The 18,344-nt window shown below is 38.3% G+C and overlaps 1 protein-coding gene across 1 annotated transcript; it reads left to right on the top strand.

Moving 5' to 3' along the window:
• Positions 1-10,263: 10,263 nt before the first annotated feature.
• On the top strand, positions 10,264-17,045 carry Ndufaf4 (NADH:ubiquinone oxidoreductase complex assembly factor 4). The gene is made up of 3 exons (XM_090338399.1): positions 10,264-10,468; positions 11,256-11,359; positions 15,459-17,045. The coding sequence occupies exons 1-3, from the start codon at positions 10,333-10,335 to the stop codon at positions 15,735-15,737; spliced, it is 519 nt and encodes a 172-aa protein (XP_090194525.1). The 5' UTR covers positions 10,264-10,332; the 3' UTR covers positions 15,738-17,045.
• The last annotated feature ends 1,299 nt before the right edge of the window (positions 17,046-18,344 follow it).

Raw genomic sequence — 18,344 nt, forward strand, 5'->3', positions numbered from 1 at the left:
AAAAAGATAATATACAGTGAGCACAAAACAACTGACCTGAAAAATTAATAACAAATCAAATAAGTAGGCAAATTAACTGGCAAAGACAATTTATAAAAGAAATATGATTGGCCAATAAGTATATGAAAAGATTTTGACATCCCTGATCATAAAAGAAAATACAAATCAACACTATTTTATCTCACTCCAGTGAGAATTGCCTTCAACAAGAGCACATATAACAACAAATACTGGCAAGGTATCAGAGAAAAAAGAACCTTCATCCACTGATGGTGCAACTCCTATAGAAATCAGGGTAGTTGTTCCTCTAAAAAAATCTAAAATAGAACTTCCATATGATCCTCATACCACTCTTGGCATATATTGGAGGGAATATAAGTCAGTCCACAGAGAGGCACTTACTTGCACACTCATGTTTACTGTAGCACTATTCACAATAGCCAACCATGAAACTATCCAGAATTCCTGTAATTAATGAATGTGGCATGCAGGGCAGAGTATTATTTTGAGTGACATTATTTCTTTTGCACATAAATGGATGGAACTGGAGATCAACATGTTCAGTGAAATAAGCAAGGTACAGAGGGATAAAGTCAAATGCTTTCTTTCTATGAGGAAGCTAGACTTAAAAGACAAGCATATGTAAATGCAAGAAGATTATCTATCTATCTGTCTATCTATTTAGAATACGTTTGTAATCATAGAACACTTTGGAGGAATTGGAAGAAGGAGGGCAGAGGAAAAGATTAGTGTTGGAGGGTGAAGAGTAATATTGAAATATCTGTGTATCTAGATGTCATAAGGAAACTCACTGAAAACTTGAATGCTATGAGGAAAGAATAATTGGTGTAAGTATAAAATTGAACATCATATACAGATCTTAAATATTACAGTGAAACTTTTTTGAATAGTCAACATAGGGCTGGGAGTGTGGCTTAGTGGTAGAGAGCTTGCCTAGAATGGATGATGTCCTGGGTTTTTTTCCTTCGTGCTACCTACACAGAAAATGACAGAAGCAGTGCTGTGGCTCAAGTGGTAGAACACTATGCTTTGAGCAAAAGAAGCTCAAGGACAGTGCCCAGGCCCTGATTTCAAGCCCTAGTACTGACAAAAAAAATCCCACAACATATACTTAAAAAATGAATGACAGGAATGTAAAGCAGATTTTGTACAGGATATGTGACAATTACTAGTGGGAAAAGAGTACAAATGGAGATGGGGGAAAGATGGGTAAGATGGTCTAAGTGCACACACACACACACACACACACACTTGTGTGTTCATACCACTTTTGGCATAGTTAATTGCACGTGTGTGTGTGTGTGTGTGTGTGTGTGAAAATAGAATAATAAAACCTCTTGAAATTGATTTAGGAAGGAAGAAGGGTGAGAAAGGAGAAAATGGAGTTGGTAAATCTCATCAGGGTATATTGTAAGCAAATATGAGTATGCCAAAATAAAAACTCATTGTAATAATTAGTATGCAACTAGGATTTTCCTATCAGAGAAGTGAAATACTCCAAAACTATGTGCATATGGCTATATAGGATGAGACTAAGCAAAATGAAATATAGGATAGGGAAACAAAAGATTTATCTTTGTGGTTGTTTTTAATGTACTATGTGAAGTTATTTCTTTACTCTTTTTTTCTCTTTCTCTTTTTTATCTCTTTATGGTTTATCCTCTGTTACTGCTATATCTGACTTTGGAACTTGGTGTATCGTATACAAATTTGTTTATTTGAATCAGGGAAGGGAAGGGGAAAAACAAAATGATAAGACAAAGGAGAAAGGATGAACCAGTGTAACAGTGATCTTCACAAGACATTATGTTGGAAATGAACTTTACAACTTAGGAGTGGGAAGGAGGAGCAAAAGTGGGAGAAAAAGATGGGAAGGGGTAACAATGTTCAAGAAGTAATGTACTCACTACCTTAGTAATGTAATTGTAACTCCTATATACAGCACCCTGATAATAAAATTTAAAAAAATCATTGTACAACTAATAGATGCTAGTAAAAAGTGAATAAGTAATAACTTGTTTGAATTTTAAAAGAGAGATCTAAAGTTCTATGAAATATTCTATGAAGGATTACTGTATTCAAAATATATTCTACAAACCAAATCATTTTCCCAAACATTTTAAAGTCAATATAAAAAGCAAGGGCACATAAAAGCTATAAAATCTGCTTAATGCAGCAGACACATTCAGGAGCATACAGGACACAGAAACACAACACACACACACACACAGTGCAATTAACTATGCCAAAAGTGGTATGAAGATACTACAATAGATTAATATGGTCCACGCTTCAAGTACCATCCTGTAAGTTTTGCTATTTATCCAATGGAAGTGAAAGGTATATCTAAATAGTTCTCCTTCAAAGGCTCCTTTTGATAGACATTACTAAGAAAATTGAGCAAAAAAGCTCACCTCTCAGTTAGACAATAATAACAATATCTTACTTGGACTTTCTTCCTCTGCATCATTTATGCAGCTTTTAATCATCCACTAAGACAGATCTATAACTCGAATTTCCATTCAAGATACTTCTCCATTGAGAATAAAAACAATCAAGAAAATATCTTGGTGCCTTCATGTAAAAATATCTACAGTATTCTACTACCTTCCATCCAATTTTTCTCATCTCTTTCTCCCCATCCCCCATCTCCCACCACCTACTTCATCCCCAATCTAAGATTATCTGGTGTATTCATAATTTATTTCTTCATATTATTAGTTTGCATAATTAGTTCATAACTAATCATTACTAATTTAAAAGCCTAAAACAGCATATCTAGATACTATATATAGTGACCTACAGAATTTAAAGAACTGTGTAACTACATTTATCTATATAAATATGTACAAACTATTTTACAAAAATGTGTGAAATTGCACAACTCCACAGGTCAGATGTCCAGGCAGTTCCACTGGGTTCTCTGCTTAGAGTCACTAAACTCTATCACTCCTCTCAGTCACATCCAACAGCAAGGAGATTCAGCAGGGGCTATGTGCAATGTGATCTGGAAAGACAAGCTACAGGGGGAAAGGGGGAGCATTATACCTATGATAAGGCATAACACTCAAGAATGTTGCAATAGTGTAATGAAATAATGGAAAACGCTATTTTCTAAAGTATTCATAAAACCCAAGTATTAATATCAAAATGTTTCACATATTAATATGTTCAGAGATTTTCACATTTTATTTCTTGCCAAATTGCCCAAAAGTACCAAATGGAGAGAATATTTGAACTGATTAAATCGTTATAGCCAGAACAAAATTACCTCACTGGAATCAAAATGGCTATTATAAAACGTTCTGTACTTCCCTAAAAAAGCAAGGCCATGTGGATGTGGATAGGCAAAGATATAAAAACTCTCTGATGCAGGAAAAAATTGGTGTGAAAATCGACAGAGAATTGAATTACAAATAGAATGGAGAGCAAATGCAAGTGGTTAAAAAATGAAAATTTAGCTACCTACTTATAAGGGAAAGAATTTAGTGATGTTGTATACATAATTAGATGTCATGTTACTGACTTATTTGTACTGTATTTATTCTATTTTCTATTCTGTTCACTCTATTCTATTCCTCTATTCATCTCTTCTACTATTTCTGAATCAATACCACATTGTAAAGTTTTATTTTCTCTCCTGATCTCTTGCAGAGTAAATCTTCTCTTTGTAGTTTTGCAAAGATCTATTGGCTATTTTATTCACATTTTTCTCTTCCTGATGAAATTTGGCATGAATTTTTGAGTTTCATATAAAAAACATGTTACAATTTCATTTGGAGATATATTTATCCAGGCATGGACGAAGTGGTGCATACCTGTAATCTCAGCATTCATCAGGCATAAGCAGAATCCAGAGAGTTGCTTGGTGAAACTTGGTCTCACAAAACGAAAGATACTGCATTAACAGACTGATTTCTGGAATAATAACATGTTTTTGAACTACATAACAAAGAACTTGATAGGTTCAGCTATCTATAAACCTGGCTTCTCAAAGCTTTTTGTAAGACTCCCTGAAATTCCTTGCTTTCCATTTCTTGCTTTTATAGTCTTTGATTAGAACTAGTTCTTTGCTCTTTACAGCTGTTCTTAAAATTTTGTCATTTACTAAATTTGGCATTGACACATTTTTGGAAGTTTAATAAATGTATAATAATTTGTGCCAGTATTAAGCTTTGAACTCGGGATCTTGTCCTCTCCCTTGGCTTTTTGCCCTCCAGGCTCGTTCTCTCCTATTTGAGACACACTTTTGCTGTTGGCTTTTTGATGCTCCACTGGTGATTGGTAGGACACAGGAATGATCCACAAGAGCCTGGCAAGATGTGTAACAATTTTACTGTACCAGCAATAACATTTTGGGGATGTTACACTTTCTATGTTATATAGCTTATTTGTACCTTATTTGATTCATTTATTATATTGAATAGTCCTTTTAATTATGCTTTTGAATTTTTCTAGCAAGACACTGACTTTTCTAATGTCAAAATATTGCACTTAGATTAGTATTTACTTTTTATTATGGATTATCTAGGACCCTTAAGATATTGGAGGTACTGACTTCATTAGTTTTCTTATAGCACTTCATAGTTTGTCATACTTGCTATACTTCTTATGGGTATCATTTATCAAGTAAAATTTTACTTCAATTGACCTGTTTCTTCCTAACTGTTCCCTTGGAGTTCTTTTAACTTCTCAAAGATCCTAAAAGTTTATTGCTTTGTGGCTTCCTATAGGCTTCCTCTAAAATCTTCAACAATGCAACTTACTTTGTTAAGTCCAAAGGAGACTCTCGTATTCCTGTTTATTAAGATGGAGATTTGCATCATGTACAGTAATCATGTGAGTGGTCATGTTCTATCTACTCTGTTTCCTAATCTGTCCTTTATCTGTATCATATTCTTCACTGTTCTGTTCCATTGTCTTCTATTCACTTCAATTCTATTCCATTCATATTTAGGTTCTGCCAGTAAGAACAATTCATACAAGAAGAGGAGACTAAATTACCATTGCTCAGAAAGTAGCATTTATTATCTCAATTTTTAATATGATTTAATTGTGCATGTCACTGTATTAATTCCAAAATGTTTTCAAGGTCTTCTATTATCCCCCTGGTTTTACTTGGATTTGTCAGATTTTACAGTCACCAAGAACTAACTAATTTTCTTTTCTGCATAATCGTTTGATAATTTATCTCTAGTCTTTTACATTTTTTGTATTTTGATTTGCTTTTCTGATTTGAAAGCTTACCTCAAATTGATTTTCCATATTTCTAATTTTCTGAGCTATGTTTAATATACACATATATAAAATATTTAATATACATATATTTTTCCAGTATCGCTTTGGCTGAATTCCATAAGTTTTAATAAGCTCTTTCAAAACCTTTCACTTAGTTAACACAATCAAGTGGCCGGAGAAGAAACTGCAGGAATGGAAGCTGGGCTGGGTCTCCTCAGCTATATGGAGGCATGTGTGTGCCCTTTCTGCCTCAGACACAGCACTCTTGTTCTTACATCTTTGGTTCTTATCTCTTTGGTTTCCCACTGGCATTTGCTCTGCTCATTCCTTTCTCCCCCTTTACAGACAATTCCAGAGAATTGATCAAGCCACAAATGGATTGCCTTCCTTAGCATACCTGCTAGGTACTAAAGGTATATAAAAGGAGAACAGAAAAAAAGTTAACTCTAACAAAAGAAATCTGTGGAAACCAGGAAGAGAAATAGGTGGGAAGAAGAGTAAGGGATGATGTGATAGACTTTTTTTACATTCATTTCTAAGATGCCCTAATTAGGAAAACTCATCACGCTATTTCATTTGCAAGAAGAATTATGTTCTTGTTCATTGACACAGACAGATGCACCATAGGAAATGAGAAGTTGGTTGAGTTTTTAAAGATTGTCTATGTGCAATGACTAAACCCTACAAAGTGATAGAAAAGTAAGATGGTTTTACTCTTTTAGTAGTTAGGTAGTTTTACTGGAATGTATGTTCCATGGGATTGAATGAATCATACTAGACACTCTACCATTCTGTTTGTGTTTGATCATAGCTACACTGTTAGATAGGGGTAAGTACAGGGGACATGAAAATAGTTTCCCAGGGAGGTTCAGCTCCTATTTCTTATATCGCTGAGTTGTCTCCCTAAATGGAAAAAGGCATTTTGCCTATGTGACTAAATTGAGGGTATTTCAATGAAGAGACTTAGTTTATCAGTAGAAGCCCAGAATAATCACTGGAGTATAAAAGGGTAAGGAAGAAGGCAGGAGTCTACGTAGAGAATAGTGTATAACACTGAAGTGATGTAATACCTGACTGTCAAACTATGCAGGATGTTTCTAGAAGTAGAAGGAGATTTTCCTATAGAGTAGACAGGAGGCATATAACTCTTCTAACACTTTAATTTTTATTTTGTAAGATATATTTTGGATTTCTGATCTCTAGAACTGTAAGATTATTATTGCTTTGAGTGTTTTTTGTGACAACTTGTCAGCAATAATGGGGAACAAATAATACATGATTTAACGTTCATGACTTTTGTGTGTAACTGCTAATTCTAATCTTGAGGATCTAATATTTTTCAGTTTGAAAACTGGATCTGCACAAATCCTAAGTGTTTCGGTTTGAGGTACCCCCACTAAAGTATGTTTCATAAACGTACAGCACTTTATTATTATGAAATGCAGCAAGTTTGGGCACTTTCTTCCTTACTTGATAAAAATTTCCTTGCTTCTCATATGGAGACCAGACTGCAGAGAGGTTCTCTCTGAACACCAATACCTCTGCCAGGTTGTCTTTATACTATATATATTTTTTGTGGGTCATGGGGCTTGAACTTGGCCTGGGCACTGTCCCTGAGCTCTTCAGCTCAAGGCTATGCCCTACCCTTGAGCCATGCCCCATTTCCCGTTTTTTTCTAGAGGTTAATTGGAGATAAGAGTCTCAGTTCCTTTTGTGCCCAAGCTGTCTTTGAACCTTGATCCTCAGATCTCAGTCTCCTGAGTAACTAGGGTTACAGGTGTGAGCCACCATTCCCGGCTGCATGCTACACATCTTTTACCCTAAAATCTAGTGGCTTGGGTTTGCTCAGTGAAACCTCAGGGCCTTGTCCTGGGCTCTGTGAGTCACCTGTCTTCAAGATTTAGTGTCTGAAGCCACTTAGAAAACAAGATTGCTTTGAGTTCAAAGGAATGAGTGTACAATGGTACCAGTCTAGACAGAGTGAGAAAGAATAAACAGAATGGATGAGAGGGTTGAGAAGACTGGCTAGGGGTTATTAGTGCAGCTAATGTCAAGGAAAACAGAGGTGACCCTTTCAGATTTTATGGCCCCAAAATGATTCCTTCACTTTAATAAGCTTAATAATGCTACCACAAAGCTTGCTAATTAGCATTTAAAATTGAACCTATATGTGTATTGCCAATACACATATATATTCAATGCTTGATTAATAAGTCTTAACTTTCATAATGATCATTTTATTCTTTGATTTAAATACTATATTTTTAGTATCTTTTTTTTCAAACTTTTCCTTTTCTCCATGGCAAATGAAAGGCAATGAAAATATTGAGTATTATATTCTGAGCTAAGACCATATTAGACTTTAAAAATATTAATGTGTAATATCCACTAGGCAATAACTGTCAATCCAATTTTAAGATATAAAAGTAGGTTGGAGGCTGTGATTCATGACTGTAATACTAGGCACATGGGAGGTAATGCACATGCAAGTTAGTCCCAGGCCTCTTGAGAGCAAAAATAGGTTTTATCTGAAAAAAATCAAAGGCACAATAGATCAAAGGCTTAGGGCCTTTTTCAACTGGGAAGGTGTTTGCCTAGTAACTGCAAGGACCTGAATTCAAACTCTAGCACTTCCAGAAAACAGAAAAGTAGTTCCAACAAGATTAAGTCAGCCAGATGAATAAGCTTTCACAAGATTCACTTCTGGAAGCAGTGTTGGTGTTCAAACAAAGACCACCTACCTGCCCAGATCCAGGATTCCAATTTGCCTTTGTTTTCATTTGCCATTTGGTTTCTATTTTGTATCTACTTTGTACTAGCACTTTCATGTGTTGAATTCAGCAGGAACCAAAAATCTTGTCCTCAAAATATTTGTATTCTACTGTATCCTGGGTTCATTAGTCTCTTAAGATATGAATCTATAGGAACATACATTTATAGAAACACACTGCTTAGATAGAAAGTTTAATTCTGAGCAACATCTTACACTTTCCGTGGGGATCTGATTTTGACCCTTCTCGACAGGCCTTATAAAAGTTCTTAAATTTAGACTTCCAGTTAATTTATATGTTTTGACAGGAGAGCTGGGATTGTGCATATATTGTTCAAGTTCTATTGCCCTGGTGGAATGTCCACCTACTACACACTTCTGATGGAATACTTCTGTATTCTGTTTTGTTGTTTCAGAACCAGGGCCAGGCAAGTGCCAGGTGGAGCAGCTGGCTCACATTTGGATATGATTTTAGATAGAAGTCCAAGCTCTGACAGAAAGTCAGAACTCAAAAATTGCATTTTATAGCTGGGTACAGTGGCTCACGCTTGTAATCCTAGCTAACGAGAAGGCTGAGATCTGATGATCGCAATTCAAAGCCAGCTCAGGAACTAAAGACTGTGAGACTCATCTACAATTAACCAGTAGAAAACAGGAACTGGAGCTGTGGCTCAAGGGGTAGGGTGGTAGCCTTGAGCTGAAGAGCTCAGGGACAGCGCACAGACCAAGAGTTCAAGCCCCATGACTGACCAAAAAAAAAAGAATTGCATTTTGTAATATCCACTTTAACTTTCTGACATTGCTGCTTCACACTGCCATAGTTTGGTGGATTTTCTATGAAAACAAGATTTTTACATTAAAATGTTAACAAGCAGTGAGTGGTCTTGTCACCCCCACTGTGTTGAAGTACATTTTGAAACAATGAAGCAGATGACAATTATCTTGACATCAATAGAAACTGGTTAAAAAGCACAGAATTATGAAGATTCTGAAAAGCAGAATGAAATATTGAATCAGCCTGCCACCTTCAGGATAACCTGCCAATTAACTATCAGAAAACACTTGGTTTCTATAAATTCAAAAGAATCAGAAATTGTTCTTCCTTATGCTTTTGTTATGATTGTTATATTTAATAATATCAGCTTATAATCAAATTGCCAAGTTTTTATATCGATTCCGTTATCTTTGCATGTATTCTTTTTCTTAAACTGGTTTACAAAACAAGCTATCTACTTCATTAAGCGAAGCTGAGAACACCAGAAGCCCTTGCAACCAGTCTGTCAAACACACACACACACACACACATTCACACACTTCCAAATTTTAACCTTACTGCTTCCTTCCTAAGCGCTTTTCTCTTATTGGAGACTAATCTCAGAATTTCTGAAGACTCTTAAAATCATCCTCAGAGAAACCTCAGCAATGGAGAGTGTGGAAAGGAAAGGCAGGGAGAATTCAGAGACGCATTGGGAGGAAGAAGAGGGAAAGACTGATTCGTTTTTAGGCGGAACATCTATTTGAAATTTTTTTTTAAGTAGGTAATGGAAAGTATAACAAATATTAATATCCTTAGATTTAAAGGGGGAAAAAAAAAAGAGGGAAAATGATCCGGGCACCTGTGGCTCCCGAGCCTGTAACCCGAGGCGCTCAGGAGGCTGAGATATGAGGATAGCGGTTCGAAGCCAGCCCGGGTAGGAAAGTCTGTGAGACTTATGTGCAACTAACCACAGTAGACACACACCAATATAATGGAGAACGGAGACCGTGGCTGGCTGATGCATCTGGTAAGCGCATGGGAAGATGAAGGATGTTGAAAAGTCAACGGCAGAGAAATAAACACGGAGAACCCACACAGATTCCTGATTTGCCCTTCGCAGAAGCAGGAAAAGGTAAGTTCAGATCTGCGAGACCACTTTAAATCCACCTAGGACTCCGTCTGCTCGGGAGGCGCTGCGGAGCTGTGCACTGAAGGACAGGGTGCACAGTGATTCACGAGCGTCCAGGCAACCGCTCGTAGCTCCGCCTCCCGGACCGTCTACGTCAGCAGGCTAGGCCCCGCCCCTCATCGCGGGAACAGCCTCTGATTGGATACGTCCTCCATCCCGGAAGGAAGCGTTTCTTTTACAACCTCAGTGTTGTAGCCTCCCGACCGCGAGGTGGCGCCAAGCAGAATTTTCCGTTTTCCGGTTTCTTTGCGCGAGCTCCCGCGCGCGCGGTCCGCTTTGACCTCTGGCCGGCGCATGCTCCGTGCGCCCCGAGGTCACCCACGCCGGTGAGTTCCGAGGGCACCATGCTCTGAAGAGATGGGGGCTGCGGTGTTCCGTGCCGTCAGGAATTTCAACCTGGAGAACCGAGCGGAACGGGAGATCAGCAAGAGGAAGCCCTCCTCGGCTCCCAGGCACCCTTCTACCAAGCAGCTGCTACGGGAGCAGATGAGCCGTGAGTGGGGGCCGCGGGGCCCTGGGACCTCGGGGGCGCGGGCTCCGGGGAGGCCGCGGCGGGTTCGAGGCCCACGGCCGCCGCCGCCGAGCCCCGGCGGAGGTGGGGGACGGGGGCTTCCGAGGCGGCAGGGGAGGTCGTGCCGCCCCGCGCTTCGGCGGCCCATCCCCGCCGACCTTGGTTGGCATTGATGTCTGGTGACCTGGAACCGGGAGTCCGAGCCCCGAGGGTCGCGAGCTGCCCAGCTGGTGATTTCACCGGCTGGCTGCCGCTCCGGGCTTGCTGGGTTTATTTAATTATTACTTATTTAATTTATTTTTTTAGTGGTGGGGGGTGCTGGTCCTTGGCCTTGAACTCAGGGCCCGGGCGGCGACCCTGAGTTATTTATGTATTTATTTATATTTATTTATTTATTTATTTCTATTTCTCAAGGCTTTAGCATTCTACCATTTAAGCGACAGCTCCACTTCAGTCTTTGACTCGCGAACTTTTCCTGCCCAGGCTGGCTTCGAGCCGTCGCCCTTACACTACAGCCTCTTGAGTAGCTAGGATTACAGATGTGAGCCGCTGGCACCCAGCTGATTCCATGTATCTTATTCTTTTAAGTTTTATGAGCCCAGGGCCTCATGCATGTGAGGCAGACACTCTGCTACCAGGCCACATAGATGAGTGTTTTATTCTTTAGAAGTAAAGCATGTGAGTTTTGTTAAGTGTTTAGGAACTTCAGGAGTTTTTCCCTTTGTAAGTGTGTATGGGTGTTTTATTGTCGTTGTTCTTCTTTCTTTAGATCATCCAGAAATTGAGGAAGAAGTTACTAAAAAAGATAACAAGCTGCTGTCATTTTTGAAAGAAATACATGTTGACTCCAGAGATCCTGTGTCTTCCCTCAAGGTAATGTGTGCTTTTAATTGAATGAGTAAAGAACATACTTCTTTAATTTGAGTGCTTTGCCAGTGACATTTTTAGGTAATGTAGCTCCAGGCCCAGAGTCTTGGCAGAGGTTAAGCTAAGCATGGTAGTTTAGGCAAGGGCTTGGTTTACTGGGTGAATTCTAAAAGACTAGAATTCACTGGAATTCTAAATAATTAGTGAAAGTATTGACTGAGTGCTCCTCTGTGCACTGTTAGATATTATTTTAGACTTGCAGGACATAGTTAAGGCATTTCTAGTGGTTATCAGGTGAGTGACAAAAAGTGACCTTTAGTACACTATTTTCTAGATTGAGATAATGCTCTGGTTTCAGGATTTGTAATGTTCAGTTGTTTTTTCTTAGCCTTAGCTTGCATTTGTAAGGATGTTTTCAGATCGGGTGTGTAAATTAAGGTCACAGATTATATTGAGAATGGAAATTCACCTGATAAGTATTTCAGGTACACATGACATGTTAGAATGCCACGAATAAGTACTATACATATATAGTGATGAACAAAACAGGCCTTGTTCTTATACCCATTGGGCTTTCAGTATTGTATGTGACACAGACATGAAGCAAATGTTCTATCATGCACCTGCAAATATGTAATTAGAGACACTGGAAGCTTATCTCAGGGACTTATTTGAAATTGGTAGATGGGGGATGGTCTCTCAACTAAGGATTGAAGGATGAATTGGGGTTTGTAGGGTCTGGAAAATATAAAGAAAGAAGAGTTTGATTAATGAGCAAGAAAGGGCCAACCACAGTTCACTTTTTTTTTTTTTTCCATTCTGATCTGTTGTTACTCTGTAGGCAAGAGACTTCTCGAGTATAGTTTTTATAAAAGGGAGGGGTAAAATGTATTTGAGGCATGTAATGTAAAGGTAGGAGGGTGATGCTTTTGGAATACAGCATGGACTAAAGGAATTTAATGATCAAAGAAGGAGAAAGGCTGAGGAGAGGAAGAGGTATGCTGGTTTAATCTGGTTTTAGACATGGAGTTTGTGAGGGGGCTGCAGTTAGGTTCAATTTTAGACATACAGAATTTGAAGTGTATGGAGATTCAGCCAAGTTGAGACACCCTTTTAAGACATTTGAAGATTTGGACCTGGGATCAGAAAACATAAAAGGACTTGGCTTGAGATCACAGACTTGGAAGATATAATGTGTTAGCTGTGGTGAAAGGTAGGCAGGTGTATGGGATTCCTTTGTAAAGAAGAATAAAGTGAGAAGAGGCCATTGGTAGAACTTGGGACATATTAACATTTAAGAGACAACAGAGGGCAGGTCCATAAGTATGTGAAGAAGGAATCACTGGAGGAACAGGAAAACCAAGAAAGGCATAGCATGGAATCCAAGGGAGAAGATGTCACAGGTAAGTCACAGAGAGATTGGTGTGGTCCATAGTAGCTAGAAGGAAAACCTGTGTGAAGTTCAGATAATGTCTGCAGAGTGACTGAATATAAATTAAATGACTAGGAGATGATTAGTGAATGGTAGTAAATATTATCTGGGAAACTACTACAGGACAGGAAATTGCTCAAAATGGGTATTTGGGGGTTTGGGAGTTTTAAAAAGACAATGAGTATATTACTTTTTCCAGATTAAGATAGGTTGATTTTTTTTAAAGAATAATGACTTCGTGGCTATAAGGGTTTTTTTTGTTGTTTTTTTTGTTTTTTTTGTCAATCTTGGAGCTTGAACTCAGCTTGGGTGCTGTTCCTAAGCTCTTCAATTCAAGGCTAGGGCTCTACCACTTGAGCCACAGAGCCACTTCCAGTTTTCTGGTGGTTAATTGGAAACAGAAGTGTCACGGGGCTGGAAGTTGGCTTAGTAGTAGAATGCTTACCTTGCATGCACGAAGACCCAGGTTCGATTCCTCAGTATCACATACATAGAAAAAGCCAGAAGTGGTACTGTGGCTCAAGTGGTAGAGCACTAGCTTTCAGAAAGCCCAAGGACAGAGTTCAGGCCTTGAGTTCAAGCCTCAGGACTGGCAAAAAAAAAAAAAAAAAAAAAAAACTATGTATGGGACTTTCCTGCCCAGGCTAGCTTTGAACCTGGATTTTCAGATCTCCCCCTCCTGAGTAGGATTACAGATGTGAGCCACCAGTACCTGACTTCTTGTTGTTTTTGTGACAAGGGGTTTAAATTCAGACTCACATTTTCTGGTCAAGTACTCTGTGTACTTGAGCTGTACCTGTAGATGTAGACTTTTTATGTGTTGACTAAAAGGCAGCATGGGCAGGATTAAGATGAAAAGATAAATGTAATAATTGGAATGACCTAGATCATGGAATTTGTGTTACCAAAAATTTGGTCCATTGAAGTCAATGCCAACCTACAGATAACAGAAGCAAGTTTTAAGGAAAAAAGGTTCACAGTTTTGTTTTGTTTTTCTTTTTACCAGATACAATTATGAGTATTGTACAAATTAGTGCCTCAAAGTCACAACCCTGCTGTTCGTTTTTGTTTGTTCATTTGCACTTTTGGTGGTGGGGATGGAACCTGGGGTCTTATGCAAATTAGACAAGCCCTTTACTGTATCCCAGCAGCACAGTTGTATTTTTGAGAGACAATATCTGATATTTAAGGAAAACTCAAGAACTCATCTTCAAGATACTTGATATAGTGCGTGTCCCAGGCCAGGCTCTTGGTCTCTTACCTTAGTGTTTGCTGACATCACATCCCTACAACTGTTACCTCTTGGTTGATATAGTTGTCCCTCCTAGAATACAAGGTGGATGTAAGAGAAAATGGCTCAAAGCACAGATCAGAAGTGGAGAGGATATCCAGTTTTTAGCCTGCTTTCCTTTAAGCCCTGGGCTGCAGCAAGGAGTCAGTGTTCCTCAGTAAAAGCTGCACTAGTACTTATTATAAATCCAGTAATCAACACAAATTCAGGGATTAATCCTGGGATGGAATGATGGTGTATTAAATTGTTGTTTTGTCAGTCATTGGCCTTGAACTCAGTGCCTGCATTGTGTCCCTGAGCTTCTTTTTCTCAAGGCTAGCGTTCTACACTTTGAGCCATGGCTCTACTTGTTTTCTTTATGATAAAATATTGAAATCCTCATGTAAAACAGGAACTTTCAAATATTTTTAATTCAGGCAGTTTGGAGGTATTGCATATAAAATAAACTGGGAAAGAGTGGACCTTACCAAGCTGTTAAGAGTGTCATCACAATTCTGCCCTGAAACAGGTGCAGTTTAAATCAAATCGATTTTTTTTTTCCGGGGGTTTGGGGTTTGGGGGAGGGGGGGTGTCCTGGGACTTGAATTCTGGGCCTGGGTGTTGTCCCTGAGCTCTTCAGCTCAAGAGTACCACTCTACCTCTTGAGCCACAGCACTACTTCCGGTTTTCTGGTGGTTAATTGGAGATAAAGAGTCTCGCTGACTTTTTAGTGCGCAGCCTGGCTTTGAACTGTGAGCCTCAGAGACTTATCTCAGCCTGCCGACTGGCTAGGATTACAGGTGTGAGCCTGTAATCAAATTGATTTTTGTTCTAATATGCAACTTTTAAGTTTTCCTTATCTGAAGTGCTTGGGACTAGAAATATTTCTAATTAAAGGTGTCTTGCATTTTGGAATATTTGAATATGCATAAGGAAGTTCCATGGAGATAGGACCAAAATGTAAATGTCAAATTAATTTTTTTCATATATATCTTACACATACAACTCAGTAATTTTATCCAGTATTTTTAGAATATCTGCATTTTGACAGACCCCTTACAGGATGTTGAGGATTGAGTATCTTTTGGACAATGCTCCAAAAGTTTGTGGTTTTAGAGTAGTTCAGATTTTTGGATTAGGCTTGTTTATAATTTTTATATGAATAAATGTGGTAAATGAGTTGTATGAATGTTAATTATTTCCTAAAGCTACTGAAGTTTCTTCTCGCTGATGAGCTATATTTATGAAAATGAATGTGATAAAAGTGTTCCCACCATATGGCTGGTTATAATGAGAAATTATAGTGTATGCTGTATGCATTTGAAGAGAACTGCCTAGATTTGAGAAGTGTTGGAAAATATGCAGGCTTTTTTCTTACCCTTACCCTTTGTTTTGGATTCTAGGTAAAAAATGTCCAACCAAAGCCACTGCCAAAGGAGCTCAGAATGCCGAAAGATCATCACTCGGAAATGAATATCACCAGCATTCCTAAAGGCAAAATTTCCATTGTAGAGGCACTGACACTTCTCAATAATCATAAACTTTACCCAGAAATGTGGACTGCTGAGAAAATAGCGCAAGAATACTACTTAGAACTGGATGATGTAAATTCCCTTCTCAAATATTTTGTTACTTTTGAAGTCTTCTCTCCTGAAAACAAGAAAGCACTACAATCAAAATGAAAAACACCACATAATTACTTTTCCTAGCTCTATGTTGTTTATTTCCTCCTGTTTAGCATACTAAATTATCAGTTACTGTGTGTCTCATGCTCCCCAGTCTGAGAACACACTATTTATTGAGTTCAGAGTTTCTAGGATTTGCACATAGGATATATTTTGTTATAAGTGTTAATTTGATTTATGCACTGGTCCTATGTATATAGTAGCATGGCTAATCAGCACATCTATAAAATTATTGTAAATTAATGAGAATCTGTCATTTTAGGTACATTGTATCAGATCAAATAGCCAGAATTCCATATCTAAAATTCAAAGGGTCTCCTTGATTAATTAATTCTTTGTTGTGGGGTTTGAACACGAGGGCTTTCTTGATTCCTTTACAGTCATAATGTTCCCTTGATAGGGAAAGATAACTTCATCAGTGAGATAGAATAATATAATTTCTCAAAGACAATGAGGAGATTGGATAGAGAATACATTCTTCATTACTACTTGGGAATCAGAATTGACAAGGATTTCTTTTACTTTGAATTGGTTGTGAGTAAGGAACAACATTGTTATAAAGTTAAATTGGTACTTATAAGATGAAAGCCATCTCTGCTTTGACAAAGATAAATTCACAAGTGTTGAAAGAAGCTACAAGCACTGGACACATGAAACAACAACAAAAAAAACCCAAAACTTTTTTATCCAGGCATTGGCTGAAATCTTGAGGATCATGGTTCAGAACAATCCAGGCAAGAGAAGCTGTGAGACTCCTATTCCCAGTTAAAACCAGCAAAAAGCTAGAAGTAGAGTTATATCTGTAGTGGTAGAGTGCCAGCCTTGAGTGAATAAACAAGAGTGCCCATGCCCTGAGTTGAAGCCCCAGTAAAGCACCAAACAAAACAAAACAAAAAAATAGCCAGGATAAGTGAAACCAGGTGGATGATCAAATAATGTTTTCTGATTTTCATGCTAGTTAGAAGAAAGGGCAAGTAAAGGCATGAAACACCTTTGGAAGGGACCTGGGAAATTAAAGCTTCGTTCACTTAAACCTTGGAGTATACTATAAACCAGTGCTGGAATCTTGAGTTAGACTGTATGAGTTTAGCCTGTGAAGTTTTGGCTAGGTTGTGTAACTTCTTTGAGACTAAATTTCTAAGAAATGAACATAGTGCTCTTTTTCCTAAGGGAAATAGCTACTGTGAAAGTAAATATTACAGAATTGCAAAGGGCCATGCAAATATGAGCCTTTTTTTTGAGCTGTAGAAGACAAAATATTAATTTCTGTAATAAATGACAGGCCCAGAATTTAGATTCTAAAATCCTTGTGTGTTTTTTCTAATATGTCCCCCCCCCCCCCCAAACAAAAAAAGGCATATTCAAATGGGGAGGAGGCAGTTGGGAAATAAGGCTCGTTGGGGTATTTTAAAGGGAAGATAACACAAATCCTCCCCTGGATTTCCTGCACAGGGGTGGCGGATGCTGAAGAACCCACTAGGGCTGGGGAGTGGTAATAATGGTAAAAACAGAAAGTAGATTTGGGAAAGTATTACCCTTCCTTTCAAAGTCAGTGCCATACAAAACAAAGCTAGGCCTTTTTAAACTTTGGTTCAAAAATAAGCAGTGGTTCTTTTAAGAAAAGATGGTAAAAGCATTTTAATCGGTATAAAAATTGCATTTGGGACCGATTTTCCTTTATGTGGTCAATATTTGAATCACCAGGACTTCTATTTCTGAGCCATTTTTCCTGTGTAGATCTACATTGGCTTATTAGGCAGCTGCAGTAGGGCTTCTATTACAAAATGAAGTACTTGCATGCCGTTCTTCAGCCAGTTGTACTGCTTTTTATTACAGGAGAGCACTTGGATACTAGTTTCACAGTTTGTGGAGTTTAGATTCAGAAAACCTGGATTTAGATCTCAGCACCACAAGTGATGTGCCATCTTGGGATTCTTGTCGATAAAATAGCAAGTCATCACTAACATTTTAAAAGCAATTGCTGTACTATACGAGTACAGGTGCTTTACATATTAATTTGATAAATATTTACCACAGTTATGAAGCTAAGTATCTTTACAGAAGACACGAATGTAAGGAGTATCAGTAGCATCTCAGATTGCTTAGTATGTTTGAAAACTGGACTTAAAACTTGGTAGGTGATTTTTCAGAGTCCTGTGCTCCAAACTATTATGACTACTACTACTACTACTACTACTACTACTACTACCCTTCTGGCAGATTATACGAACTAAGTGCGAGGACAGGCAGGTTGCCTGGAATATCCAGTGCTGGTATTTGAGAAGTCCCAGTGGAGCTCTGAGAAGGCAGCTGAGCCCCTTCTGGTTCTGTTAAATCGGGGAGCATCCTAGAGAATTAGGAGGCCTGGGGTGTTAGATTATAGGTTATAGATCATGGATTGTAGATCCTGTGGGTGCCAGTCTGTAGGTTGACTTAATTAGCATGGCTTGGGTGTAGCATCATTTATTGTAAAAGATGAGCTGGAGATAGATGGTTTTGAAGGAATGAAACTGAGTCACAGATAAAGAAGAGAAGAAATGTTTCTGAGCCAAGATTGAAGGTGAGTAAGGTCAAGGACACAAGTGAATGGGCTAAACAGGAAAA

Source organism: Megascapheus bottae, chromosome 8, assembly GCF_031878675.1.
Source record: "Megascapheus bottae isolate mThoBot1 chromosome 8, mThoBot2.hap1, whole genome shotgun sequence".
NCBI classification, from domain to species: domain Eukaryota; kingdom Metazoa; phylum Chordata; class Mammalia; order Rodentia; family Geomyidae; genus Megascapheus; species Megascapheus bottae.

Coding starts and splice junctions, on each gene's coding strand:
- Ndufaf4 (XM_090338399.1), top strand. CDS start 10,333: ATGGGGGCTGCGGTGTTCCGTGCCGTCAGGAATTTCAACCTGGAGAAC. Junction 10,469..11,255: donor GCTACGGGAGCAGATGAGCC/GTGAGTGGGGGC, acceptor TTCTTTCTTTAG/ATCATCCAGAAATTGAGGAA. Junction 11,360..15,458: donor ATCCTGTGTCTTCCCTCAAG/GTAATGTGTGCT, acceptor TTTGGATTCTAG/GTAAAAAATGTCCAACCAAA.